We start from the raw sequence: 26,654 nt of genomic DNA, 5'->3' as shown, positions 1-26,654 counted from the left end.
TAAAATTTCTCTGCCCATAGAACCCTCATTTTAAGCTGGAAATTATCACGTTGAAAGGAACTGCTGAGTATTGACAGTAGGTAAAGGGCAATACCTGATAACCTTTCAATATCTCTCTTGCAAAACATAATGCCCAAAAGGAGACAGAGAGGAAAGTGCCTGCCACTGAGGCAGCGGGAATGGGGGTCCTGGGGTGGGAGGGAGTCCGGGGAAAGTGGTGGTGGAAAATGAACACTGGTGAAGGGATGGGTGTTGGAACATTATATGACTGAAACCCAGCAATGAAAACTTTTATAACTGTGTATGTCACTGTAATTCAATTAAAAACTAAATTTAAAATTTTAAGTAAATAAAAATAAAATAAAACTAATTATCTGAAAAAAATCTCATTTTAATTCTAGCAATATATACCCTCAAAATATCACTATCACTGTCATCACGTTGCTCATCGATTTGCTCGAGCAGGTACCAGAAACGTCTCCATTGTGAGACTTGTCGTTACTCTTTTTGGCATATCAAATATGCCACGGGTAGCTTGTCAGGCTCTGCCATGTGGGCGGGATACTCTCTGTAGCTTGCTGGGCTCTCCGAGAGGGGCGGAGGAATTGAACCCAAGTCGGTCGCATGCAAGACAAACGCCCTACCCACTGTGCTATCGCTCCAACCCACCCTCAATATATAGTTTTGAATATACAAAAGTTGTGAATAAAATGCACACAGGGGAGTACAAAAAAGTACAGTTTGATTGTTAAACACTTTGCCTTGAAATTTCATTAAGAATTCAATATGGGCCCAAAGAAGCAGAGCAGTGGCATACATAGCCGGCCTTGCTACCCTGCAGACTTATAGTCCTGAATTCAAACTGCTGGGCTCACATGTGCACAGAATGTGATTCTGTCAGTTCTGTTGTTTGAGCTTGACAGCCTTGATATCTGTGATTCTAGATCCCATCAAATACAATTAAGCACAATAAAATCTTTTGAGTTTTACCATTTTCATGGATTGTCATTTGCTATATTGTTAGTGATGATTTCCCACATACATAATTCCAACAGCATACCCATAAAAAAGCATGGTATATATGATGAAGTTCTAAGAATAATATCATGAAATTTGCTGGAACATGCATGGAACAAGAAGATATAAGGCTTAAGAGGTTAGACTGTCTCCTGTGTGGGAAGGCGACTGGCACCTGTTCCACAGAGATGGGAGACACTGAGCCCATCTGCTCCCGAAGGGCCCAGGTATGATTCTGGGGTTTCACATTCCCTTCCCTAACCTCCTCTGAACTCAGGGGTTCGGAGCCTGGGTCCGAGAGGAGCAGGCTAAGTGGCAGTGGGCAGGAGTATCCCTGCCGGAGTCAAGGTGAGGGCAAGAGAGGGCAGGGAGGCCCCTCGGAAATCATCTCAATTTGCCCGGAAGCCCTGGGGTCCCAACCGGAAATGACCTTGCCTGACTTCCGGCTGGAGGGGGCGGACTGCAGAGGCCAAGAGCTCCGTAAGCGCTATCAGGAGTGCAGCAGGACGGCCCAGCTCAGCCAGGAGTCACTGTGCCGACCCCGGGGAACAACTGAAGGTAACCACCATCTCCGAGGGTGTCCAGGCGGGGTGTGGGGTGCAGTTCTCCTCCCCTGTCCTCGGACTCAGGGAGTCGGCTGAAGTGTGAAGGGTTCCGGCTCTGGGCGTCGTCCTTCCTTCTCAGAATCAGAGCAGAAACTCCTGAGAATCTCGGAGAAATGCACTCTTGACCCCACCTCAGAACGTGCCCTGATGTCCCCACGGGAGGACTCCCAAGTCATTTCATCAGACTGTGTGGCTCGTGGGCTCGGTGTCAAGAGAAGAGCCTCAGGTCCACCACGATGGGGGCTGGCACTATGAGATCAGGCTGGGGCCTAAAGACTGATCCCACACGCCCACCCACTGTCGGTTCTGGGAACCCCTGAGGTTGTACAAACCCGGGGCATCATGCTCTGCGTCCATGCACTAGGAACTAAGGAGAAACGTCTCGTGTCTGCCAGAAGGAGGCTCATTTCTATTTCCTTGGGTTGGTCTTAGTGAATTTTATTTATTTCTCCGCCTTGATTTACACAACCTTTCATCAAAGTTTTGGGCATTCAATGTTCCATTTCCAAACTCACCAGCCGCATCAGTGTGGTTTTTGCCAATAACTCAATATGCTCTGCCTCTCTCCATACCCCCTCCTTCCGTTTTTTTTAAACAGCTTTAATTAGCTTACTAGAGTTGGGGGCTACATGCCTATGGTCGTAATGCCTGCAGTTACCTCTGAACTACTAAAGACTGGGAGCGACTAACATTGATCTTACGATGCTATAATAAAATATATTATTTTAAAATTAAATTATTGTTATCATGGAAAAATATTTATTATAAGAATTCATATTATTAGTCTTCCTCATCAACCTTCCCCAATTCTCCTTGTTTGGCTTTCTCATGTCTGTTACCTATGGGCAAGGGTTTCCAGTTATTTGATACCTTCCATTCACTTGCTCCTGTTTATACTGCAAATATGTGAAAATTCTGGTATTTGCCATTCTTCCTCTGCCTTTCTTCACTTACCAGCCTAGCATCCTGTCCAGGTTGGATTTAATTGCATGAGTTCATTTTTGCTTAAGAATGCATGGCATCCCTTTTTTATGACACTACTCTGTCAGCTGCTCTTTGGATTGATTCTAAAACTTGGCCACTATACTAACTGCTGCAGTGAACAAGGTTGTTCACTTATCTTTTCAAAGTTTGGGTTTTGGTGTTTGAATACTGTGGAATTAAGTATACCTTAACTCCTCTACTATGTCCCTGTGCCCCTGTCTTAGTGTTTGGAGAACTGACCACACAGTTTTCGACAGGGGCTGAACCAAATAATATGCCTGGGGGAGTGAGTGATTTTTCTTTTGATTTTCTGTATGTTTTTGCTATGTCACACATCCCCACTGGCACTGTTTTTTTATGTTCTTGATATATGCCATTCTCACAGTGTGAATGATGCATCATCATCATTTTGCTTTGGTTTCGGGTGACAGCAAGCCCTTTTTCTTATATTTGTGTTACTTGTCTGTCTTTGTGGTAGTATCAGTTCATCTCTCCAAATTTCCTGTCTGTTTTTAAAAGTTGTGTCATGGGGCTACACGTGACTCTGTGCTCAGCACAAAATCCTAGCACTGTGCTGAGGGATCACTGCTGGCTGTGCTTCTGGAACCATGAATGATGCTGGGGATCAAACCGAAATTGGCCACATAAAGGCATGATCCTGGACCATTTCTATGTGCTCCTATGTGCTTATTTCTCCTTGGGGTTACTCGCTTATTTGTTGCTGAGTGTTCTGAGTGCTCTATATTTCCAGTGTTTAGTCCTTTTTTCCATGACTTCTGTGTAACTCTCCTCTACTAATCACTAGGCTGTCTTTTCTTTTTAACTGGAGTTTCGCTGGCCAGGGAAAACTTATTTTGTCCTTCTCTTTGTTGTTTTAGGGCCACATGCAGTGGTGCGCAGGGCTTACTCTGAGCTCTGCATTCAGGGATCACTCCTGGACAGGCTCAAGGGACCACTGGGATACTGGGGGTTCCACCCTGTATTAGCCAGGTGCAAAGAAAACACATTCCCCACTGTACGATGTATCTGTAACCAAAACAATTTGTTTTCCTATTGTCGCATCTGCTTACTTAGTTACTTTTATTTTTGCCAGTGGGAACACATTGAAAAGAACGTGGACATCTATGCCCTGATTATTCTACCGATTTTGCCCAATCTGTAAGTTCTGTACTCTGCTCTAATAGTTTGTTAAAACACTATTAATGAACTGTTGTGTACAGGTTGAGATACATATCCACTTTCAATTTTTGCGTATGGTTGCCCATTTTTCTTGCTCGTTTACTGAAGAGGCGTTGGCTGCTCCATGTCATGCACCTAGCTTCTTTAACTGTTCAGGAAAATGAGGGTTTATCTCTGGGATCTCAGTTCAAACCACAGGCTAGATCGTTTAGCCTTATTGCAGCACTATGATTTCTTTGGTTACAATTGCTTCAGAGTATTACATAAATTATATATAAACCCTATAAATTCAGTATCATATAAAAATACCTATATTTTTTTCATAATGGCTTTTTCTACTCGGGGAGTTTCATGCTTCCATCCACATTCTTTTCCTGTTCACTCTAAGACCTTGATAAATTTCACAGGGATTTTTCTTGGGACAGCATTGAGTCAGTATAATTCTTAGAGCACGATGGTCATCTCAGCAACGCTGTCTCCCAACCCATGCCCATGTCTCCCAACCCATGTTTCTTGACTTCCTTGTGTATTCTTACATGTCTTACATCTAAATGGCTCATCTTTTGTCAGGTCTTTCATAGTTATTATTAAATGAATTCGCAGGTACTTGCTCTTTTTGAACGGGGTAGTCTTTTGATTTTTGTATTTTTAATTTTTGCTTTTTGGGTCACACCCAGTGATGCCTAGTGGTTACTCCTGTCTCTGTATTCGGGAATCACTCCTAGTGGTGCTTGGGGGATCATTTGGGATGCCTCGGATCAAACCCAGGTCAGACACATGCAAGGCAAGTGCCCTAACTTCTGTACTATTGCTCTGGCCCTGGGGTAGTCTTTTTAATCTCTTTGGCATCCAGTTAATGATTTGAATATAGAAATGCATCATACTTCTGTGTCTTGGTTGTGTAGTCTGTTTTTTCTGCACCAGTTTGTTGTTTCTTTTCTTTTTTCTTTTTTTCTTTTTTTGCTTTGGGTCACATAAGGTGATGTACAGGGGTTACTCCTGGCTTTGAACTCAGGAATTACTCCTGGCATATGTTAGGGGACCATATGTGATGCTGGAAATTTAACCCAGGTTGGCCGTGTTCAAGGTACACTTCCTACCCACTGTACTTTTGCTCCAAGAGTGTTCCTAAGAGTGGATAAACTTCCGGAAAGGTTTGCTGTTCCTAAGAGTGGTCTGTTTTCAAGCCATCTTCAAATAGTGATAATTTAACTTCTTTTCCAGTTTGCATCTGTTTGACTTATTTTTCTTGCATACTTTCTATGAGATATATATCTACGATATATACATACCTCTTGGAGAGCCTGGGAAGCTATCGAGTGTATCCCGCCCACATGGGCAGAGCCTGGCAAGCTACCTGTAGCGTATTCGAAAATATCGTTAGTGCCAAAAACAGTAACAATGGGTCTCATTTCCCTGACACTGAAAGAGCCCCCAGTCATTGGGAAAGATGAGTAAATAGAGGCTGCTAAAATCTCAGGTCTGAGAGGAATAGAGACGTTACTGGGGTCCACTCGAGTAAATCGACGAACAATAGGATGACAGTGATACAGGGATACAGGGATAGTTCCTGTGATGAGGACTTCAGGGATTATAGAGAATAATAGTGGAGAAAGTGGACATCCTTATCTCTTCCTACTCTTAAAGGGAAGACTATCATATTTTCGCCCTCGTGTATAATCCTGGCTATTAGTTTGTTACTGACGACCTTGACTATGTTGATGCTGGTTCCTCCTATTCATTTCATGGTGAAATGTTCATCTTGAATAGGTGCTGGATTTTTCAAAATCTCTGTCTGTATTGACTGATATGATCTTTTGAGTTTGGGGGTGTCACACTCCTAGAAGTTTTCAGGTCTTACTCCTATCTCTGTACTCAGGAACCCCTCCTGGCAGAGTTAGGTGATCCATAAGCAGTGCCCGGATTGAATGTAGGTTGGCAACAGTTAAGACAAAACCCATAGGTGCTGCACTAACTCTATGGCCAAATCATGTAGATGATTTCATCCCATTTGTTGATGTGCTGGATAACATCAGTTATTTGCCTACGTAGAATCACCCTTAGATGCTGATTGAATGTTACTTGATCATGTCGCATGATTCCTTTGATATGTTGTAGGATTCAATTTTTAGGCTTGGTGATTCTTCCGTTGAATTTTCTCAGAGACCTTGGTCTTTGATTACCCCCTTTTCTAATATCCAGCTATGTCCCTGACTTACTCCTGACTCTATACTCAGGGACAACTCCTGTCAGTGCAAGGGGCCACATGAGGTGTGGCAGATTAAAGCAAGCTTGGCCACATGTAAAACAAAACGCCTTAACCCCTGGACTATCTCTGTGACCTCTGATATTTTCCTTGGAAGATACTTCCAAAGAAGCAAGATGTCTTCCTGCTTTTTGTACTGGGAAGATACTAGCTTCAATGAAACTGTTAGGAATGAGTCCTGTTTCTTTTACTTCAGACGATGCTTGAAGATTATAGATGCTAAGTCTCCTTTGAATGCCTTATAGAATTCAATTGTGAGCCCATGTGGATCAGAGCATTTTCCCATGGAGATACTGTTAATTACTGTTTTAATTTTTACTCATGATTTATCTGCTTTTTAAATTTCCTTGCCATTCAGTTGTGAGAAGGTTGTGAGAAGTGTTAAAATTCATTCATTTCTTCTGTGTTCACTAGGTCTGTGCACTAGATCTATTTGTAAAACCACTTATAGTTTTATAGTTTTGAGGTTTGAATCTTGTCCCTCACCCAGAGGACCAAGCCTTAAGTAAGCTCCATTGGGTGGGACCCCATATTCCCTCCCCTCTGATATTTCCTGTGACATCTTTACTACAGTAGTAGCCCTGTATCTTGTTCTAAGAGAGGCCAGGAATTGTGATAAACTGTTGGTCAGTTTATTGGTTAAAACGTTGAATCATCAGGATTCACAGAGAATTCATTGTGGGATACAGAAGGGACACCAATGCTGACACAGGGGTCCTTAGCATTCTGGCTGGATGCCACCTATGAAGTCATGTCTGAAAGCCCCAGGCAGGTATGGCCAGTGGTAGAAGATTGGTACTGGAACCCTAGTTTTTGGAAGAAGTTGCCTAAGGAATGATATTCATTCAGCAGAGGACAGGTTAGGAGTGAATGGTGAGGAGTGAATGGTGCATGAGAATCTGTCAATATGACAGTTTAGGGACTTCCTGTGGATGGAATGTCCTACCACATAAGAAAGTAGGACTTCAGAGTGTCAGATATTCTGCGTTCTCAGCCAAATCAAGCCCCAGACTGAAGTGACTCTGAGTGACACACTTACATATATCTGTGAGGCATTCTAGAAATGGACCTGTGGAATTCTCAGGGTTTGGATTCTAATTCTCACATTTGGAGGAACGGATGAGTGGTGGGAGTGAAGATGAGAACTTACAGGGGACTTTAGGGAATCCACCTAGAGATAGAAGACCCCACAGCCTTGTTATTCACAAAAAGTACAACATGTGTGCTTGTGTACATGTATGTGTGTTAGGGGATTGCTGTGAAACATCCTTTTGTTTCACTCTCTGGGACATAGGTAGAACATAAACTGGTACTCAGAGATCAAACACTTCCACTCAGCAGAGTCTATGCCAACTCTAGGTGAAGAAATGAGAGAGTAGTGAGTCGAATTCAATACTCAGGAGAAATAGGGACCCCATGGAAACCTAATCTGCCCTTGCTGTCAGGTTGATGTCAGATGTGGGTCTTAGGATAGGAGAGCTTTCTTCTGGGCATCTAGATTCAGGTCAGCTTTTGGGGACTCCTGAAGCTAGCAGAATACAAAGGTGGAGTCACCAGTTTCCCATCCAGGACACTGGAAAATCCTGGACAGACTATGAGCATAGAGATAAACCTTAAAACAACAGAAGACACCTGGTCAGTACACCCAAAACACACCCACCCCAATGACCGTGGTTTTGAAACCTGTGCCTCAGAATATGATTATTATGTATTTCTTTCCTTCCCGTCTTAGGTGACATCTTCTCAGAAAGACAGAGCCTGTGAGGGGATTGCACCTCTTCATTTGACCCAGGTAAGTACCGTCAAGAATAAGAAATTGTCTCTGAGTTCTCACCTAGATAAGAAAACTGTTAGTTTTCCTGCCCCCTTCATTTTAAAAAATTTAATTTCATTTATATAAAATTGGTCACAATGATTCATTACATTCAATATTCCAGCACTGATCCCAACAGCATTACAGCTTCTTACCACCATTATTTCCAATTTTCCAAACCACCACCCAAGCCAGCCCCAATAGCAGACCCTAAATCATTTATTCGTATTGCTTGCTATGAATAATATGTGAAAAATGATCAAAAATATTTCCTTAGAGTAAATAATGTGAATATTGTTGTATCTCACACTGTAGCCATTAGCTCTTGTATAAGAGGTTACTAAAATATTGTTACAGGTGAGGCCTTGTGTGCTGATATTTTCTACAGTGAGATTGGTTGCCTTCCACTTTATATCCCATCCCATGTGGTTTGCTACTCCTGGAATATCAGTGATGTAAAGTATGATATATCACTCCAGGTCTAAAATTTTGATGGGACTGGTACAGGTGGAATTAAATTTTTAACTGGATGATCACCTTTAGGGTCCAGAAGCATCTCAGCAGCTTGTTGATCTCTTCTGAGTTTCATTTAAGAGTCTCTGTGTCATGACTGCTTAATGCGCTTACATAGCACGAGAGGCAGTTCATGGACATACTGCCAGGATGCTGGAAGAATAGGGGCATCAGGGGAGGTCGCCCATTGCAGACTCCATGAGAGCCTGGAGCTTTTGGTCACAAAACCCACATATCTGAGTTTTTCCAAAAGATTGATTCCTGGATGAAGCTCATCTGAGTCTGTGGATTTCTGGCCATGAGCCATGAGCATGGCGACGATTGGTTTATGGAGGCTTTCGGCTACCAGGGCTCTGTTTCAATGGGTGTTGAGCTCACCCGCCCTCAGTCCAGGGTCCTATATGAGAATCCGACTAGTACGGGGTCTTGAGGCATCTCTCTCCTGTCTCCTTCTGATGTATGATTCATACCTCAAACTGTTTGTGGTGCCAACCAAATTCAACACCAGAGCCTGATAACCTGCACAGGAGAGCACTGACCACCCCACCCCACTCCACTCCCTCTTGATATCTGCTGAATCCCCCTCTGGGAACCACAGCTGTGTGTTTGTTTGCTTTGGTTATTTTTCCTGTTTTGTTTTGTGGCCACACCCGATGGTACTCAGGAGTTATTCCTGGCTCTACACTCAGGAATTATTCCTGGTAGTGTTCAAGGGACCATATATCCTGCTGGGAATCGAACTCAGGACAACCATATGCAAGACAACCTGCCCACCCACTGTAGTCTTTATGGCCCCAGCTCTGTGTTTTTGTATCCACTGTATTTGCAGTTACCTTTGTCTGTTGCTGAGCTTTTCTCTTCTGAAGCCCACATGTGAGTGTGATCAACTGAGACTTTTTTTTCTCTTTGATATAAGAAATCTTTGTGAGAACTACAAAGTTGCCCATCGCAGCATGGCCTCTCAAACTCCCTCTCTCCCTCAGACCTGAAGCCCCTCAACCACCAGCTCTGGACACACTTGCTGGCTGTGTGACAGTGTCATGATGTCTCTCTGTGATAAGTTTATGGCTTTCACGCTTGAGGATGAAAATCAGGACCCGCAAGATGACCAGCATCTGAAGAATGGTCAGGAGTCCCAGGTGGAGGGGAGGAAGAAAAAAGTTCCCTCGTCCAGCACTGCCTCTGTCCTCCTTGAGGACACCACAGGAGAGGTAGCAGCTGCTGGAGTGTTTAGTGTTCCCAAGGGTCCCCACCAGAGTTCACTCAGGGCCAGTCATTTCCAGGGGACCATGGCTGCCACTCCAGAGAACCATCCCTTGAAGGGCAGTGCCAGCAGCAGGCAAGAGAAAAGGCTCTATGGTAGGGAGGAGCCAGCCCAAGCTGGGGCCTGCCTCCAGAAGGCATTGGATGACAAGATATCTGATCTGGTGGGGTTCCTGCTCCTCAAGTACCGCACTAAGCAGCTGACCACGAAGGAAGCGATGCTGAGAACCATCCCCAACAATGATGAGGAGGACTTCTCTGTCATCCTAAGCCAGGTTTCTGAGTGCATGCATTTGGTCTATGGCATTGATGTGAAGGAAGTAGACCCACAATCGCACAGCTATGCCTTGGTCACTACCTTGGGCCTCACTTATGATGGCATGGTGGGCCCTCAGCAAACCATGCCCAATACCGGCCTGCTGGTGATGGTCCTGGGGGTCATCCTTCTCGAGGAAGATTGTGCCTCTGAGCAGGCTGTCTGGGAGCAATTAAGTTTGATGGGGGTTTATCCAGGCAGGAAGCACTTTATCTACGGGGAGCCCAGGAAACTCCTCACCAATGTGTGGGTGCAGGAGCAGTATCTGGAGTACCAGCAGGTACCCGGAAGTATCCCTGCCCGCTTCCAGTTTCTCTGGGGCCCCAGGGCCCATGCCGAAACCAGCAAGATGGATGTCCTGGATTTTTTGATCAATGTCTATATTAGCGAACAAAAGTCCCTCCAGTGTGTAAGTCAAGAGCCATGTTGGAAGAAGAGAAGGAATGGGCCTGATCAGGTGTAACAGAATTTGCTGAGAGTAGTCAGGGTTCCAAGGGGTGGACACCGGCACAAACAGGGCACCTAGGAAAGCAGCTTCCGGTATAGTTCTCTGTGGTGACTTGTCAAATGATTTTGGTTTTCTTTAATGTCATTGTAAATGCTTTTCTGTTTTCTAGAAGAAAATGTTGAGGTTTTTTTTTGTTTTGTTTTGTTGTTGGGTTTTTTTGTGTGTGAATGACTGATCTCTCAATTATATGCACTTGGCAACGAGAAGGGGAATTCTGTTATCTTTTTTCTTAAACCCTGGGAGAAAGTCCCTGTCAGGATATTACCTGTAACAGATAACTTAGCATTGCAACATAAGGTACCATGGAAATGTGACAGAAACTAAGTCAAACCCAGTCGATGGATAACAGCAGAAGAAAGCAAATTTGTTCTGTTGATCTGAAGTTCTCTAACAAGTAAAATGTGTGTGTTACCTGGAATTTAACAGTGTTCACTATCCTTCCTCATTTTCTAGATACTCACTGATTCTCTGCTCTTTTGAGAGCTATGGGTTACTGTCGGGAACACAAGAGTGAGTTGGATGCACCCACACTCATAACTAATCTAGATCCATGTCCATTTAAGGTAAACGATGAGAAATTTTGACTATATTCTAATTTAAATTTCAGTGAAATACCATGATTTACAAAGATATTCATGCTGCAGTTTTAGACTTACTAGTTCCGGCACAAAACACAGCACCTCCTTCATTGTCCCTCCACCACCTTCCTCATGTTCCCTCCCACCCCGAGCTTGCCCCGTTGGTAGGTAAATTTTCGGTGTGTTAGTTGTAGTTTGGGTCCCATGTTTCCAATGATGTTGCTTTTGTGTTTTGTGTATATAGTTATACCACTTCTCTATATCCATGAAGTATCCAAGGCCCTTGACTCCTATTCCCCTACACCTTCCCTTCAGTTTCTTTTTTCGATCCTAAATTTTTATCCTTTGTCCTTCTCCTTGGTATATTCTGGGTCATGAGTGATATAAGCAACCCCCTTCTATACAATGAATTTCTTTGTTCATTTATTCTATTCTGTAGGTAGGTGAGATTATCCTGTGTTTCTCCTTCTTCTGAATTACTTCATTTAGCATGGCATCGTCCAGTTCTATCCATTTTGCTGTGAATTTCATGATATCACTAATCCTTACAGCTGCACAGTATTCTGTTGTTTATATATCTATATCACATCATCATATTAAATTAAACTATTCTTAGACACCTAGGTTGATTCCAAATGTTAGCTACTGTACTAGGTACTACACTGAATAATGGCATGCATATATTCTTTTGAATGGATGTTTTGGGGGGCTGGGGATAGATACTCAGAAGTGGGGTTTCTGGATCATACATTAACTCAGTACTTAGTAAGTATCTCAATAGTGTTATCCATAGCGGTTGAACCAGACAGCATTCCCACCAAGCAATGGTGGAGTGTCTCTTTTGTACCACATCCCCGCCAGCACAGTTTGTTCCCTGTAGCTGTGCCATTTTCACAGGTGTGAGATGATATCTCCCTGTCATCTTGATTAGTGTTTCCCTAATCATAAGTGCTGATGAACATTTTATTTTCATTTTTCTCTTGGCCATCTGTCAGTCCTCCTCAGGGAAGGAAGTTGAGCGGTCTCTGAGAGCCATGCAAGAAATGACAGAGTGGATGGGCAGTTGGAATCCAGGAGAGAGGAATTGAGTGTGACTGCCTGAATTTACTAGTTATTAATTATTAGCTTGACATCCTAGATTCCCATGTCTGAACTCTGGCACCCTCAAGTCCCCATGAGTTTGGAGTAGCCCCTTAGAGAAACCGTGTGTGTCCCCCAGAAACAAACTATTTCACCCTTGAAATGTGCCACCTTTGTCCATACATCACCTACAGTTCCATAATCATCAAAGCTGTTCACAGATGAAGAACCTGAGGCTCATGGACTAGCAGGAGTCCTGAGATTAGAGCATGAGGTTTAGACAGACTGCTGGGGGCTCATCTGCACTATCTATGTTCTCACCTTCCCTGTCTTAGAACATCTTCTCCGCTTTCATTCTTCTATCTCCTCCCACTCAATCATGCTCTCTTGAGTCAAATAGTGCGACTCTTTCCAAAGAAATAAAATGGAGGGAAACACAAGGTGACAAGAAAATCAAACCAGTTGTGCTCATGCATGTGGTTTGTTCACCGGGGGCCCGCCTGAGCCATAGCTTCATGGCAACTGACTGCCCTATGTCAGCATTTCTTTTTTTTTTTCTAATTTATTTTTTATTGATTCACCATGTGGAATGTTACAAAGCTTTCAGGCTTAAGTCTCAGTTACATAATGCTCGAACACCCATCCCTTCACCAGTGCATATATTCCACCACCAAGAACCACGGTAAACCTGTCCCCCACTCCCCTGCCCCCCAGCCCCCCACCCATCTGTGTAGATGATAAATTTCACTTTACTTTCCCTTTACTTTGATTACATACAAACAAAAAAACTCACTATTATTGTTTGGAGTTCCCCCACACACAGGGTCGGACCTGCTGGAAAAGAAGCATTTGACAATGTTTTCCATTGCTGAGAATGAAGAGATATGAGGTCGTGTGGCCACAGTAGTGGCCACGAGGTTCTAGATTTCTGTATTTTATATTTTAGTGATTAAGTCCAGAGGACTTTCTGCCAAAAACTTTCCCCAAGTCTCTCACCCTGTACTATTCTGAAACGAAGCTCTCTGGCCTGCAGGCCACTGCTGTTTCCTTGAGGGGAGCCCTGATTATGTGCTTCCCCTGTTTCCCAGGTAGACACAGATGCCCCCGACTTGGGATCCACCATGTGCTGACCATTCTTGCTCACACAATTTTTTTTAAAAAATTATTAATGAATCACCATGAGGTACAGTTACAGACTTACAAACTTTCATGCTTGCATTTCAGTTATACAGTGATAGAGTGCCAATCCCTCCATCAGTGCCCATTTTCCACCACCAAGTGTCCCAACATTCCTCCCTCCACCCCACCCCGCCTCTGTGGCAGGGCATTCCCTCTCTCTCTCTCTCTCTCTCTCTCTCTCTCTCTCTCCTTTTGGGTGTTGTGGTTTGCAGTAGAGGTATCACATAAAATTTTAACGTGTGGGATAGCATAGGGTTTCACTTTCCCCTACAGGAAAACTTGTCCATTGAAATTTCTGCTCATGCATTTTGGAAAGTGACCACCAGAGGGACTATTCCAGAATAGATGCTTCCAGTCAAAACTCAATAGGAGTTGATTTCTTGGCTTAAATCAAGCTCTATGAAGGAAATCAACTGCTTTGTTTTCAAGAATTGTGAAACTGAATTCCCAAAAGAGATATAGTTATGGAAACTATTGTAATAAAAAATTACCCAACTATCCTCTTCCCAGCTTAGCCCTGCTGGTATCTAGGCATCATGCTGTCTCTTGATAATATCACAGGAGATACCTACCAACCCTCAGATCTGGGAATGGGGAGATAGTGCAGCGGGTAAGGCACTAACCTTGAATATGGGCGATCAAGATTCGATCCTTGACATTCCCTGAGATCGCCAGGAGTGATTCCTGAGTGAAGAACCAAAAGTAACCTCTGAGCATTGGCAGGATAGCCCCCAAAACAAACAAACAAAAGCCTCAGATCAGAGTTTTGGCTGAGAAAGTGGTAGGAAAAATCATAAGAGTTTTTTTTTTCAAAAGATGATGTCAGGTGTGCGGAGTGTGTCTCTGAGTCCCTGGTGCACGGCACTAATAAAAGCTCAGAGTTATATTTGCTGGGACTGGAGCGATAGCACAGCAGGTACGGGGGGTGCCTTGCATGTGGCCTGCCCGGGTTTGACTTCTCTGTCCTTTTCGGAGACCCCGGCAAGCTACCGAGAGTATCCAGCCCGCACAGGAAAGCCAAGGAAGCTACCTGTGGCGTATTCGATATGCCAAAAACAGTAAAAACAAGTCTCATAGTGAGATGTTACTGATGACTGCTCGAGCAAATCAATGAACAACGGGATGACAGTACTACAGTGTTACAGTGCTACAATTATATTTGCTGTAATAAGTAAACCTTATTATTCATAATTGAAAGGATAGGTGGCTAGAAATAAAAATCTATTATTGTCCATTAAACTAATAAGTATATGTGTGTGTTTGTCTATGTGTTTGTGGGGGGGGGACGGCAGAGATAGAACAGTAGCTACCCATGTTATAACCTGGCATCTATGTTGTATGCTGGCATGTACGTTGTATCCATATTCCATCCTGACCAATCTATGTTATATCCTGACATCACGTATTGTTCCCTGTGAATCATCAAGTCTAATCTCTGTGCACCAAACAGAAGCAGGAGTAAACCCCGAGAATTTTCATGTGAATTTCCCTAAATAAAAACTAAAAAAAAACTGAAACTGTGGGTCAATTAATTCCCTATGCATAGATTTGCATAAAAGTAATTTTGGAGTCTAGTTGCAACTAAAATTGAAGGAGAACTTGACTCCATTTCTATAAACACTTTCAAATCATAAAAACCTATTGGAATTTTTCAACACATTTTCCCAAGCTTATAGTTTCCTCATGGAAATTCTAAATGAGTCTCCACCATGAAACAAACTATTAAGTCAGTAAGTACACAGAGGTTATCATCCAAACGAGTAGAGTCAGCAAAATAGCAAGCATTTAAAGACCCAGGGAAGCCACGAACACACAAAGAGTGCATCGAGAATATAAAATCACTAAAGTTTAGAAAACTCCCTTACAAACCTTATGCATTACAATTAAGAGCAGAAACAGCTTTATAGGGGTCCCATAAGGTAAAGAAAGAGAAATTCATAGAGATGTTATTTCTATAAATAATAAATATGTTTTTAACAAAGCTGTGAGAGGCAACAATCATCACATCCAGGAAGCTCCAAAGATGTCCACACAACTTCAATCTAGTCACAGGTTAAGCCACAGTACGATTACAGCGTAAAAAGCAAAAGTAAAGAGGCTCTTTATTTTGCAGATTATTTTAAAATAATCTTTATTTTAAAGTCTCTAATATTTCAAAAATTCTATAAAACAAAACATGTGACCTCGGGTATTCCGGTGGTGTGGGAGAGTCTTATAGCTGTACATTCAAAGCACAGATTGAACCACACTGAACACTTGAGTTCTAAAGTACAACCACTGCACTTTGGAATGTGCCTATCAAGGTGGCAGGCAGGGTTCGGGGGTAGGTGAAGAGGGAGTGTGTGAACACTGGTGGAGGGAAGTTGGTTCTGGTGGTGGAACTAGTGTTGGAATATTGCATGCCTATCGGATATTTAGGAATATCATCAGACTCAACTATCAATAACTTTGTAAATCATGGTTCTTTAATTACCTAAAACAAAGAAACAAATCCTATGTAATGAGTCCCTAACAGTATAATCCAGCGATTTTCGTGAAAGCTTTGCAAGCCAGAGGGAAGGACAAAATTAACATGCTGATGAAAAGGATTTTCAAGTGAGACACTTTATCCTCCCATGTTACAACTCAAAATAGAAGAGATAAAGCCCTTAAGAAATAAAAATTAAAGACAATCATAACCATTAAGTTGACTGCAAGAAATATTAAGAGATGCCTATAGAATAAAAAAATAATAAAAACTTTGGACTGAGATGTAATCTGTCCCCTTACATACACGAGCATGGATGGGAAAAAGAGCAAAAATCTCCCCAAAGCGTAATAACTATAACATATTAATTTAATGGTCACAGGTTATAAGAACATAATTACAAGTACCCAGGAAAAAACATAACACACTGCCACAGCAATTCAAAGAGAATGTCAAAGAAATATGTGAACGCAGAAAGAAGAGATGCAGGTGGACACAAAAGAGAGACAAACCACCAACTCTGTCTCTTTCTGACTGAAAGAGGTTGAGAGGATTCCTCTCATGTGCTGTATAAAGAAAAACAGTAAGACACTACCAAATGGCCAATGGCATCAGGCTGTGAGAGGTGGCCTACAGAATAGAGTTAACCAAGAATGTGGGGTGGGGGATGGGAGAGAAGAGCATGAGAAATTGGGGGCAGAGAGTGGACACTCTTGTGATAGGTGTGGAGTAAGGATTTGTGCTCTTGAAACTTTGTAATTTATAACGTTGTAAATTATGTTGGGTAAGAAAAGTCTTTTAAAAACTGCTAAATGAAATCATCCAAGTACGCCAATGAAAAGCTTTGGCATATGTAACTGGATCAAGAAGTGGCCTGGAAACCTCATTTTATTTCCAGCAACAAATATACCAATAAATCTTTAAAATAATTAACAGAGTAGTGAGGGAAATGAACTAGAGACCCCAGTCAAGAAAGGAAAACTGCAATTCAGCATTATCCAATTCTTTCCATTGTAATTCACTTCACACTGGGGGCAACAAAGGAAAATACAAGTTGCATTATTAACGCTTTGTATTGAAATCCCCAGGAAAAATGCGCTGAGGGTGCAGATAACAGCAGTGGCACAAAAGACCTGCCTTGCTACCCCGCAGGCATATGGGCACAAGTTCAAACCCTTGGTGCTATGTGCACAGAATGTGACTCTGGCAGATCTACTATTTGAGCCTGGCAGCTTTTATATCTGTGATTCTAGCATCCATCTAATACAATTAAGCAAAATAAAGGAATACTTAGAATTTATGCAAGTTTTGTTGAGATACTTTCATTTACAACATTATTGTCACTGTCACTGTTAATGTTCATAATTCCAACATCACACCTGAAGGTATATGGTATTTATTATGCAGCCCTAACAAAGAAGAAACTCATGAAATTTTCGGGAACATGGATGGTACTAGAGGAGGTCAGGCTGAGTGAGTTCACACTGTTCATTCTTCAGATCCTTAGAACACATTGTGTCCAAAATCTGTTCACTGCTAAGGAGACCCCCTGGAAACAGGATGATTTGTTCTCTGATCTTCTTTGGTGCAGCAGCAACTTCAGCCCCTACTCCTGGGACTCAATCTTTTCTGGGAAGGTTGAATGGGAGTCTCCTGTGTGAGAAAATGGCGGGCACCTGTCCCACAGAGACACTGAGCTCAGCTGCTTTCCCAGGGGGTCCAGGTGTGTTTCTGGGGTTTCATATTCACTAACCTCAACACCTCTGATGTCATGGATTCAGAGCCTGGGTTTCAGTGGAACAGGCTCAGGTGTTGGGAGCGGGAGCAACCCTGCCTGAGTCAAGGTGAAGACAAGACAGGACAGTAAGTCCCCTGCTACCTGCCTCTGATCCCGTGGAACTCCTGGGTCCTAGAAAGTGCCAACCAGATGTGACCTCACTTCACTTCCACCTGGAGGGAACTGCCTGAAGAGAGCAGGAGTGCAGTGTGGGGAGGAGCTTCAGGAGTGTGGTGGATGGGCCCAGCTCCTCCAGGAGTCAGGGTGTGGTCCTCAAGGAAGGCCAGAAGGGACCCACAAGGCCGAGCTCCATCACAACCCTTAGGGAGTCCAGGTGTGGTTGCAGGGTTCACACTCTCCACCTCTGAACTCAGGGTATCTGCTGAAGTCTGAAGGGAGTGGGCCCCAGTTAACCTGAATCTCACAGAGGCCCATCCAACTTTATTCCTGGAAGACCTGAGGTGGTATGAACTCAGGACATCATAGTCAGAGACTGGGAATTAGTTATCTGGAAGCAGAGCCTCAGATATGCTGAGAGGAAGCCCACGTTTGTTTGTGGGGGTGGTCACAAGTTTGTTTGTTTGTTGTTTGGGGGCAACACCTGGAGATGCTCAAGGCTTACTCCTGGCTCTGTGCTCAGGAATCAGTCCTGTCGGTGCTCTGGGAAACATATGGGATGACAGGATCCAACCAGACTGTTGCCTTCAAGGCAAGGGTCCTACCTGTTGTGGGCCCTCAATTAAGGTATTTATGTGCCCACCAATTTCCTTAATTATGGTGTATTAGTGTATGAGTCACGTGCTTATAATAATGTTCTCTCATGGTTTTGATATACACAGTTATCTCCCGTCTAAACCACTAAAAGCAGTGTGCTCTTGAGCAAGTTCCTTATGGCATTTCCAGCCTGCCTCCTCACAGATTCCCAATTCTTCTTTCATAGTCTAATTTCTGTAATCCCTGGCAAGGGCTGTCGCCTTGTGATACCTTCCATTCCCTTTTATATCTATATACCACAGATAATGAGAACATCTGGTATTTTAGTCTCCCTCTGAAATTCTTCACTCACTGTGGTACCCACCAGTGTTTTTTTTTCATAAAGCAGCCAGGGTTCTAAGCAGTGGAGGTGAGGGCAAGTGTGATACCCTATGGAGATTTTGGGTTTTTATTTTTATTGATAGGACTTGTAAATCAATCTTGGTTTTCTTTGGGATCATTTCAGATATTGTTATGTTTTCTAGAAGATAATGTTGAGTTTTATCTGAGTTTCTGAATGACTCTCAAGTATGAACTCTCAAGGATGCACATTTGCCAAGTTCAGGAGGGAGATTTCTGTTGTTTACTTAAAGAGACTGGGAATGCTTCCCTGTCAGGATGTGACTTGTAAAAGATAACTTAGCACTGTTGTGGAATTTGCCACGGAAATATGACAGAAGTTCAATGTTAAATCCAGTCGATGCCAAAATGCAGGAGAGCAAGTTTTTCCTCTGTTGCTCTTAGCTACTCTAAAAAGTTAACTGTGTGTATTAACTGATGTACACTGGCTTATTCATGTCCCAGATTTTCACTGAGCCTCTGCTCTTCTGAGGGCCATGGGTTCCTAGTGGAACCCGAGGATGAGTGGACTGAACCCGCACACAGAATAAGAGTGATAGTGTGTGACTTTGTTCCTTGAAGGAAGGAGGTGAGAAGTTTTTAATGATCCACCCAACAACTAAAAGAGGCTGTGGCAGTTGGGCTTCAGGAGAGAGGTTGTGCTGGCCTGAATCAGATTAGCTCAGGACCCTGAAACCTGCATGACTTCCAATGTGCAGTGCTGGTTGTTAAGTTGGGGGTGACCAGGGCCAGTCATGAGCAGGTGTTTCTGAGGGGGTGAGGATAAGCAAGTGCACTGAGCATACCTGAGGATCATGCAGAAGCTTGAGCGAAATCTCCTGCGGCGAGGCTGAAACTGTGGGTGTTTTCAAGCCCACGCAGAACTAACAGTGAGGAATACAAAGAACACAGGCTCTTCCTCCTTGATCTGAAAGCCACAAGTCACTGGGCAGGCTCATTTGCCTATCCCAGCAAAACCAGAAAGGCCCCAGAGAAATGACAATGAACTAGGTGACCTACTGTGTCCCTTGACCTATCGTAAGCAGTGGCTTATTTGTCCTGGGAAAGAAAAGACTTATTCTGGTTCCCTTGAAAGAGAATCTGTCAAGGTGGAGAGATGATCTCTGTCTTGGGGATCTTCTGGATGGTAAACTCCCTCTGACACACAATAAGAAGCAATCCCTTAGGAAGAGAAATGCAGAGCAACAAGTTGTGCTGTTTTTCCTCTCTATTTTCCGTATAACTGCAAAGCCCTGGAAACCAAAGCAAAGCCAACAGAGTGCTGGGTTTGGGGACCTATTCATATTAGAGTATTTTCTGGCCACCAATGTTGTCTAATAGGTTCCAGGCGGAGAGCTCTGGACTGAGCTGAGACTCTGCAGGCAGGAGCGCGATTTTAGGTTAGATCCCTAGCACTGCATAATCCCGGAGAGCTGCTGGCAGTCACCCGGAGGACACAGCCTGAAGTACACCTTGAGTGCAGCTGTTGGTGCTCTGCCCCCAGATAAATTCCACCGCTACCCACTTTCACCAGTGCATCGCCTACGGTCTCAGAGCGAAGAGCCAGTTTGACCAGGGCATCACCTACATCCCCACGAACAGCAAAGCTTCTTCACAGATGAAGAACTTGAGGCTCATATGTTGGTATGAGTCCCTAGATCACAGGGCTAAGACAAGACCAGAGTGCTGTAATTTCATTTGCATTATCTAGGTTCTCACTGTCTCTGCCTCAGACCTCCTTCTGCGCCTTCGGTCTCTCCTCCCCACTCAATCACGTCTGCCCCAGGGCCAAAAAGCCAGACTCTTTCCAAAGTTCTGAAAACAGAACCAAGTAGGAAAAGTGACCAAAGGATTCCGAGCCATCTCGGCCCTGCCCGTGGGTTCCTTCATCTGTCATCTTCCTGCTTGAGTGCCCGAACTGACTGACAGATGCCTGCCCCGTGTGGACATTGCTATACAGTCTAAGAAGTCTCTCAAAGTCTGTCACCCTCCACTCGCTTGCCCTCCTGTCCATTTGTGGAATGTGGCCAGCTGACCGGTGGCCACTGTTGCTTCCCAGAGGGTGATCCCAGCTGTGATCTCACCTCCTCCCATCTGGACAGATAACAAGTCTCCAATGGCAAATGTTCCCTGGATGTCACATAAGTTACCCTGGGTAGTCTGGTGACACTAACCATTAACCAAAAGGTTCATCTGGGCCATGACCTTGGGCATCTGCTCACCTGCCCACTCACACAGTCCACTCCCTGTTTACAGCTGGGTGCAGAGTGGAGTCTGTTTGGCAATGTACACTTTTCACTTTCCCCTGGCGGTGGTATATGGAGGGTGCCCTGACCTGCCGCTCTCCCTGTGCATAGACACAGACAATACAGCCATGTCCTGGATTCTCCTAGGACATGCTTAGTCAGCATACAGGAGGCCTAGGTGTGATCCTGGTACCTCATGGTCCTCTGCACATTTCCTAGAAGGACTCCTAAGTAGAGTTGAATAAGTAGCCCCCACACCTTCACTCTGGCCTGCAAACCAAAGCGAATTTAAAGAATAAGAGGTCAAAACCACCGTCCTTCCAAAGTGCACTTCCTATCTGTCCCCCTGCTTTGCTGTATCATTGCTGACCTCTTGTCCTCACATTCAGTGCATTCAGACATGGGGACAGTAACAGAGACCCAGGATGATTCAAGATGACCTTTAGTGAAGGAGAGAAGTCAATTTCTTGAGATTTTGTTGGTTTCTTAATTAATCGATTAATTATGCAGTGTTGGCAATCAAACCCAGAGCCTCACTCATGCTCATGCAAGGTAAGTTCTCTACCATTGGGCCACATTCTCTGAGCTGGCACTGAGAGTTTAGAGGTGCATCTGCAAGGAGGGGCAGAAAGGTTGTGGAGTGAAAGGCATGTGTCCTGAGGCTTGGGGAACAGTGTCAGATTGAGCTGTGATCCGGCTTGCAGCCTGGCCACCTATCGGGGGCACTGGAAAGGGAGAGAATATCAAGGCCCATTTGACATCGTGACAAGCTGCTACTCGATGTGACTTTGCCATAACTGCTGGGAACCTCTGCTCTGGTTACCATGTCTCCTAGTCAGCAGTGACTTGGGAATTCCAAATCTGGCACAGCGGTCCCCTCTCCTCCCTCAACCCCGGTGACAGCATCAAGCTATCCTGACCTCCCTTCTCCTGATTAGCTGCAAAAGCAATGTTGTCATGGGCATTTCTACGGGCCCCAAGCTTCCATATTGTGAAGATTATGACCCGGGAGAGGAAGGACGCATGGATGCAGGAGTTGGTAGTGAGATGGACGCAACCTGATGGTAGAGACTTCGGGTGACTACATGGCATGTTGCCTTCAGTTCCCCGAGCCACTGTAACAAATATTCTCTGTCAGTTCTGGAGTGTGTGGGCTGTGGAAAGTCTGTTTACAGCCAAGTTGGGCAGAAATTGGGTAGCTTTTTATGAGGACATGCTACTTGGGTTTGGCATCAAACACAGAACATTGTTACGGGAGTGAGCCTTTAACCGGTGGAAGCCAGTGTAGAATATCTGGGTGAGAGCCTCAGAGTTGAGTGTGATTGTAGGACACCTAGTGGTGCCACAGAAGACTTGGTGTAGGGTAAAACTACATGTTTTGTGCTAGAAGTGTGAGCACAGGCTGACTGTGTATAGATGAGGCGTAGGGATAGGAGAGTGTGAGACCTATTTTGTTAGAGACCTCTTGTCCCAGTATTAGAATCTTCTATCTATCCTCAACCCCTGGTTTTTAATATAGATACCTGCATTTAATTCATTCACCCATTCACTCACCTGGGAGCCTCCCAAACAGTGCTCAGGGACCCAGGCACATTCCCAGTGAGGATCCACCAAGAGGGCAGATTGTCAATTGAGGTCACAGGGAATGCACAGTATTTGGCTAGCGAAGTACGTGGTCCAAACACAGTGGGGTGTGGGTGTGTGTATGTGTGTGTGTTTCTGAGGGGAGGCCTTCAAGGGTACTACTGGGGCCCAAGGGGTTACTCGATGCATTGCAGGGCATCACCAGACCACACCTAAATAAGTGTGCTAGGGACCACCAGGGCCAATCCTAACTAGTTTTGGGGAACACCATGGTTATATCTGGCCAGACTCTTGGGCAGAGGGGTACATCCTCCATTGCTGGGGGCCACCACAAAGAATTCTCACGGGTCATGTTGGCATTCTCTATTGGGACTCTGGGTACATTAGGAGGAGCCTAGCACTGTTGGGATTCATTAAGTCCATATTAAATAGGATCTGATAGGGGCCACTCGTGGAGTCAAGCTGTACTGGAGGCCACCAGTCCCGTGCTTGCTGGTTCTTGGGTGTGTCCAATGCACCACTGCGCTGGGGTCACTAAGGCCTCGCCTTACATTGGACGGAACCTGTCAGGGTTCTTACCAATGTGTTTGAGGCCACCAGGGCCACCCCAATAGTTCTCAGGGGCCTTCAAGACCACCCACTACAGCCACTCTCCCCTTGGTGCTAGCAGTCTTCCCCATGTGGTTGAGGATGGGTCACTGTGGTCAGCAGGGCCACATGTGGCAGTGGTGCTGCTACTACCACCAGGATGGAACCTGTGGTGTTTGGGGAGGGCATCAGCAGTCCTGTGGTCCTGAGCATCAGAGTCCGGCCATCCTGCATGCAAAACATGTCTTCACCCTTTTGAGTGAAGAGGAGGTGAGGAGGAGAGGGGAGCAGAGAGGAGAAAGAGGGTGGGCAGAGGAAGAGAGAGGGACAGGAAGGATGAGACCTGAGGGAAGAGGAAGGGAAGGGAGGGAGGGAACCTGGGACTGGGTGTGGAAGGTAAGTGGTGAAGGCCTAAGCTGCTGGAGAGAGAGGCCGAGGGAATGGCTGTTGCAGAAAGAAACAGAAACCTTGTCATGAGCAGCAACAAAGAAGTCCTTTATTTGCACTGTCTCCCAGGGACCCTCCCCGCTGGGCCAGTAGGGCAGAGTGGGCCTTGCCCAGGCATTGGTGGGCGGGGGCTGCCGCTGCAGGAAGAAGGTGCAGGTGCAGCGGTAGTGAGCAACCATATGGCAGCGGCCGGGCACGGGGTTGGAGCAGCTACAGGGGCCTGGGGTCTGCTTGGGGAGGCAGCAGGTGCACACGAAGCTGCAGGACGGGCAGCACCACGGGGACAGGCACCAGGACGGTGACGTTCTGCTCAGGCCTGTTAGCCGGGCTCTGCATGGAAATCACGGGGCCGACGGCCCACAGGGGGTCCTGGCCAGGCCTCACTATCACAGGGTGGGGGACCACCACAGTGAAGGCCTGGCCCCTGGGCGAGGAGGCCTCAGTGGCTTCGGGGTGGGCACCGCCGAGGGGTCGGCTGGACTCGTGTGCAGTGTCCAGCTGGGCGGCACCTGGAGCTGGCAGTCCCGAGTTGGGCTCCTGCAGGCCGGCAGCTGGGCCACCTTGGGGGTGTATGGGAGGCGCCGGCGGCCCCTGCGGGGCAGATGGCAGATGCTGCTGCCAGTAGAGTGTGGGTCCCTGTGCAGGGGGCGCCGCTGTGGAACTGCTCTGGTAGTTCCAAGCTGAGTCCAAGCACAGCCTCCGGCTTCTCCTCACCCTCCTCCGCATCTGCTTCAGGAGGTTCGGGTTGTCCCTCTTGAATGAGGGGTTAATATAGTAGTGTATCTGCGGGGGGGACAGCGGTCTGTGAATGCCCCCCCCCCTCAGAGCAGGAGGCATCCAGGGAGAGCCCGGCCCCCAGAGCAGGAGCCGCCCGGGGTGAGGTCAAACCCTCCAGAGCAGTAAGCGCTGAGGGCGAGCCCTCCACTACAGCAAGAGGCTCCCGGGGGCCGCCCTCCCCAGCAGGAGGCCTCCGGGGCCAACTCCACAGAAGCAACTCCTGGTGACCCTCTCCCACTCCCGCAGTGAAGGGCACTGGTTTCCGGGGGCCATCCCGACCCCCACCTGCATAGGTCCTCCACCCCCCACCCCCACCTCCCTGCCACCTCCCGCCGGCCCAGCCCACCTTCCCCCGCCGCCCCCCGCTCCTCCCTTACTCCCCCACCCTCCCGCCAACGCGGCCTGGGGCCCGGGTCCTGTGGCCTGACCTTGGAGAAGTTGTAGCGCCCGTTGGCCTCGGGCGTGAGGAGGCAGGTGTAGGACTGCGTCTGGGGGCGCACCCTGGTGAAGCCGTACAGGTTGAGCTGGCGCTCGAAGCTCTTCATGCTGCTCGTGTGGAAGATGCGGTCGGGGCCCTGCTTGTCCAGGACCTCGCGCTGGAAGAGCTGCTTGTCGATGCAGATGCACGTGCCGTCTTCGGCCCAGCGGATGGACTGGAACCTGTCGCTGCTGACCATCCTCCAAAGCTTCTTGGGGAAGTGGCAGTACAGGAATTGGTTTTGTGCGTGTTTGCGCATCCGCCGCCGCCGCCGCCGCCGCCTGGCCTGGGACTCGGGGTACGGGAAGACGCTGGGGGTCTCGAGCGAACCCTCTTTCCCCGGGGAGCCCTGGGCGGCCGCCGCTGCTGGCGGCGGCGCCACGGACGCGCCTTCGGGGCGCTGCCCTGGGCTGGCGGGGCTGGTCGGCAGCGGCTCGGACCCCCGAGGGGAGGCCGTGCCCTGCCTGGACGGCTCAGCGCGGGCTGCGGGCGCTGAAGGGCCCTGTTCTGCGCACCCCGGAGGGGGCTCGCCTGGGGTCTGGGCCCGAGCTGGGCTGGCCATCCCCGCGGCTTCCTCCGGGGACGGACGCGACCTCGGCTCTGCGCACTGTGGCCGCTGGCCACGGCCTCGCTCGGACACGTGGCGGGCACCGGGCAAAATGGCGCCGGAAGCCAGGCCCGGGCTGACGTCATCAATGGGCAAGGGGTCCCCTTTGAACCCAGCCCTGGACATTCTCAGCTTAAAGGCGCCGGACCCTCGGGGATTGAAAGCCACACACGCCCTGCAGTGTCCCCCAGCCACCCTCCATTGTCCACCCCCACGACGCCCGCATCAGGCACTGCTCCGTCCCTTGGGGGAACAAGCCCCATGCAGGTGAGCACCGTGCCAGGCCACGTCCACTGAGTCCACCCGACTCCCCATGACCGGCACGGCCCGTTGCCGCTGTCCTGCCAGGGGACTTGGGCCAAGGCCTTGCTCCTGGGAACCAGCCCTGCCCCCGCTCCCAGCGCCCTTCCCGCGGGCTGCTGGCCCCTCTCCTTGGCTTTCTCTGCTCGGGCTGCCTCCCCACCATGGTTGCCACGTGAGCTCCCGGTTGTGGGTGGAACCCTGGGGTTCGTGGGTAAATACTCGCCACCCCACGTGCCGGCCTTGGTATTCAACACCGCCGAGGTCCCGTCAAAGGTCTTTGCTTTGTGTGTCCCAAGCTCGACAGCACCCGCTATCCTGGGGTGGTGATGAGTGAAGCCCAGGGGCTCGGAGGGGTGTGGTGAGAGCCCCAAGTGCAGGACAGGGATGCCCCTCGTGCGGCAGGCCTGCCGACTGCGAGCCACCGCCTACTCTCAACCTGCTTCCTTTTCTGGCCAGGCGGCCTGGGGCGGGAGCAGCAACATGGTCTTTCATGGGCTGTTGTTGCCAGGGCAGTGTGTTTGTCCCTGCTACACTTTCTCGGTGCCGTTGGGTCTTGCTCCATCTGTCTGGCACATGAATCCCTCTTTCTGCAGGAATGGACCCTGCTGGGCCCGCGGGTGCTGGGTAGGTGCCGCACACAAAGCCCTATTACTAACAGCATTGTAAACTGCGGTGCTTCGGCTTCAGAACTAAGAATGTCATGAAATGAAATATTCCTTTCTGGATGGCAACTTGGATCAGAACTGTAGCTGTCCGATAGACATAAGGCAAGAAGCAGCCGAGAAGCACTTCAGCTCCCTTTTCCCAATCTGCCTTCCTCTACAGGCCTGACTCCAATTGCCTGTGCTTTCATCCTCTCTCTTCTTTTCCTCTTGTGGCCATTCCTGGTGGCAATCAGAGGCTATTCCTGGCTCCATGCTCCTGGGTCTCCCCGGTGGTGCTCCGAGAACTTCGGGAGACAGGCCAACAAGGTCGCTGGGCCCTGGA

At 47.0% G+C, this 26,654-nt stretch overlaps 2 protein-coding genes across 2 annotated transcripts; one reads left to right on the top strand and one right to left on the bottom strand.

Moving 5' to 3' along the window:
• The first annotated feature begins 1,127 nt into the window (after positions 1-1,127).
• Positions 1,128-21,945, top strand: LOC101558766 (melanoma-associated antigen 4-like). Its single transcript, XM_004606634.2, has 5 exons — positions 1,128-1,244; positions 2,407-2,437; positions 9,539-10,365; positions 20,142-20,281; positions 21,822-21,945. Exons 1-5 carry the CDS (start codon positions 1,128-1,130, stop codon positions 21,943-21,945), a joined length of 1,239 nt encoding a protein of 412 aa, XP_004606691.2.
• Positions 21,946-23,712: 1,767 nt separating this feature from the next.
• On the bottom strand, positions 23,713-25,490 carry LOC101558497 (heat shock transcription factor, X-linked). The gene is made up of 2 exons (XM_004606633.2): positions 24,708-25,490; positions 23,713-24,285 (listed from the first exon to the last, which is right to left on the bottom strand). Exons 1-2 carry the CDS (start codon positions 25,488-25,490, stop codon positions 23,713-23,715), a joined length of 1,356 nt encoding a protein of 451 aa, XP_004606690.2.
• Positions 25,491-26,654: the final 1,164 nt, after the last annotated feature.

The sequence above is a fragment of the Sorex araneus genome, chromosome X (genome assembly GCF_027595985.1).
Source record: "Sorex araneus isolate mSorAra2 chromosome X, mSorAra2.pri, whole genome shotgun sequence".
In the NCBI taxonomy this organism is placed as follows: Eukaryota; Metazoa; Chordata; class Mammalia; order Eulipotyphla; family Soricidae; genus Sorex; species Sorex araneus.
This window is presented reverse-complemented; position numbering and strand designations above follow the sequence as displayed.

Bases quoted from the DNA above. Each gene is read 5' to 3' on its own strand.
- LOC101558766 (XM_004606634.2), top strand. From the start codon at position 1,128: ATGGAACAAGAAGATATAAGGCTTAAGAGGTTAGACTGTCTCCTGTGT. The intron at 2,438-9,538 runs GTTTGGCTTTCT...GGAAGAAAAAAG, and splicing joins AACCTTCCCCAATTCTCCTT to TTCCCTCGTCCAGCACTGCC. The intron at 20,282-21,821 runs GTATGAGTCCCT...TCTCCTGATTAG, and splicing joins AACTTGAGGCTCATATGTTG to CTGCAAAAGCAATGTTGTCA.
- LOC101558497 (XM_004606633.2), bottom strand. From the start codon at position 25,490: ATGTCCAGGGCTGGGTTCAAAGGGGACCCCTTGCCCATTGATGACGTC. The intron at 24,286-24,707 runs GTCAGGCCACAG...TCCCCCCCGCAG, and splicing joins GGCGCTACAACTTCTCCAAG to ATACACTACTATATTAACCC.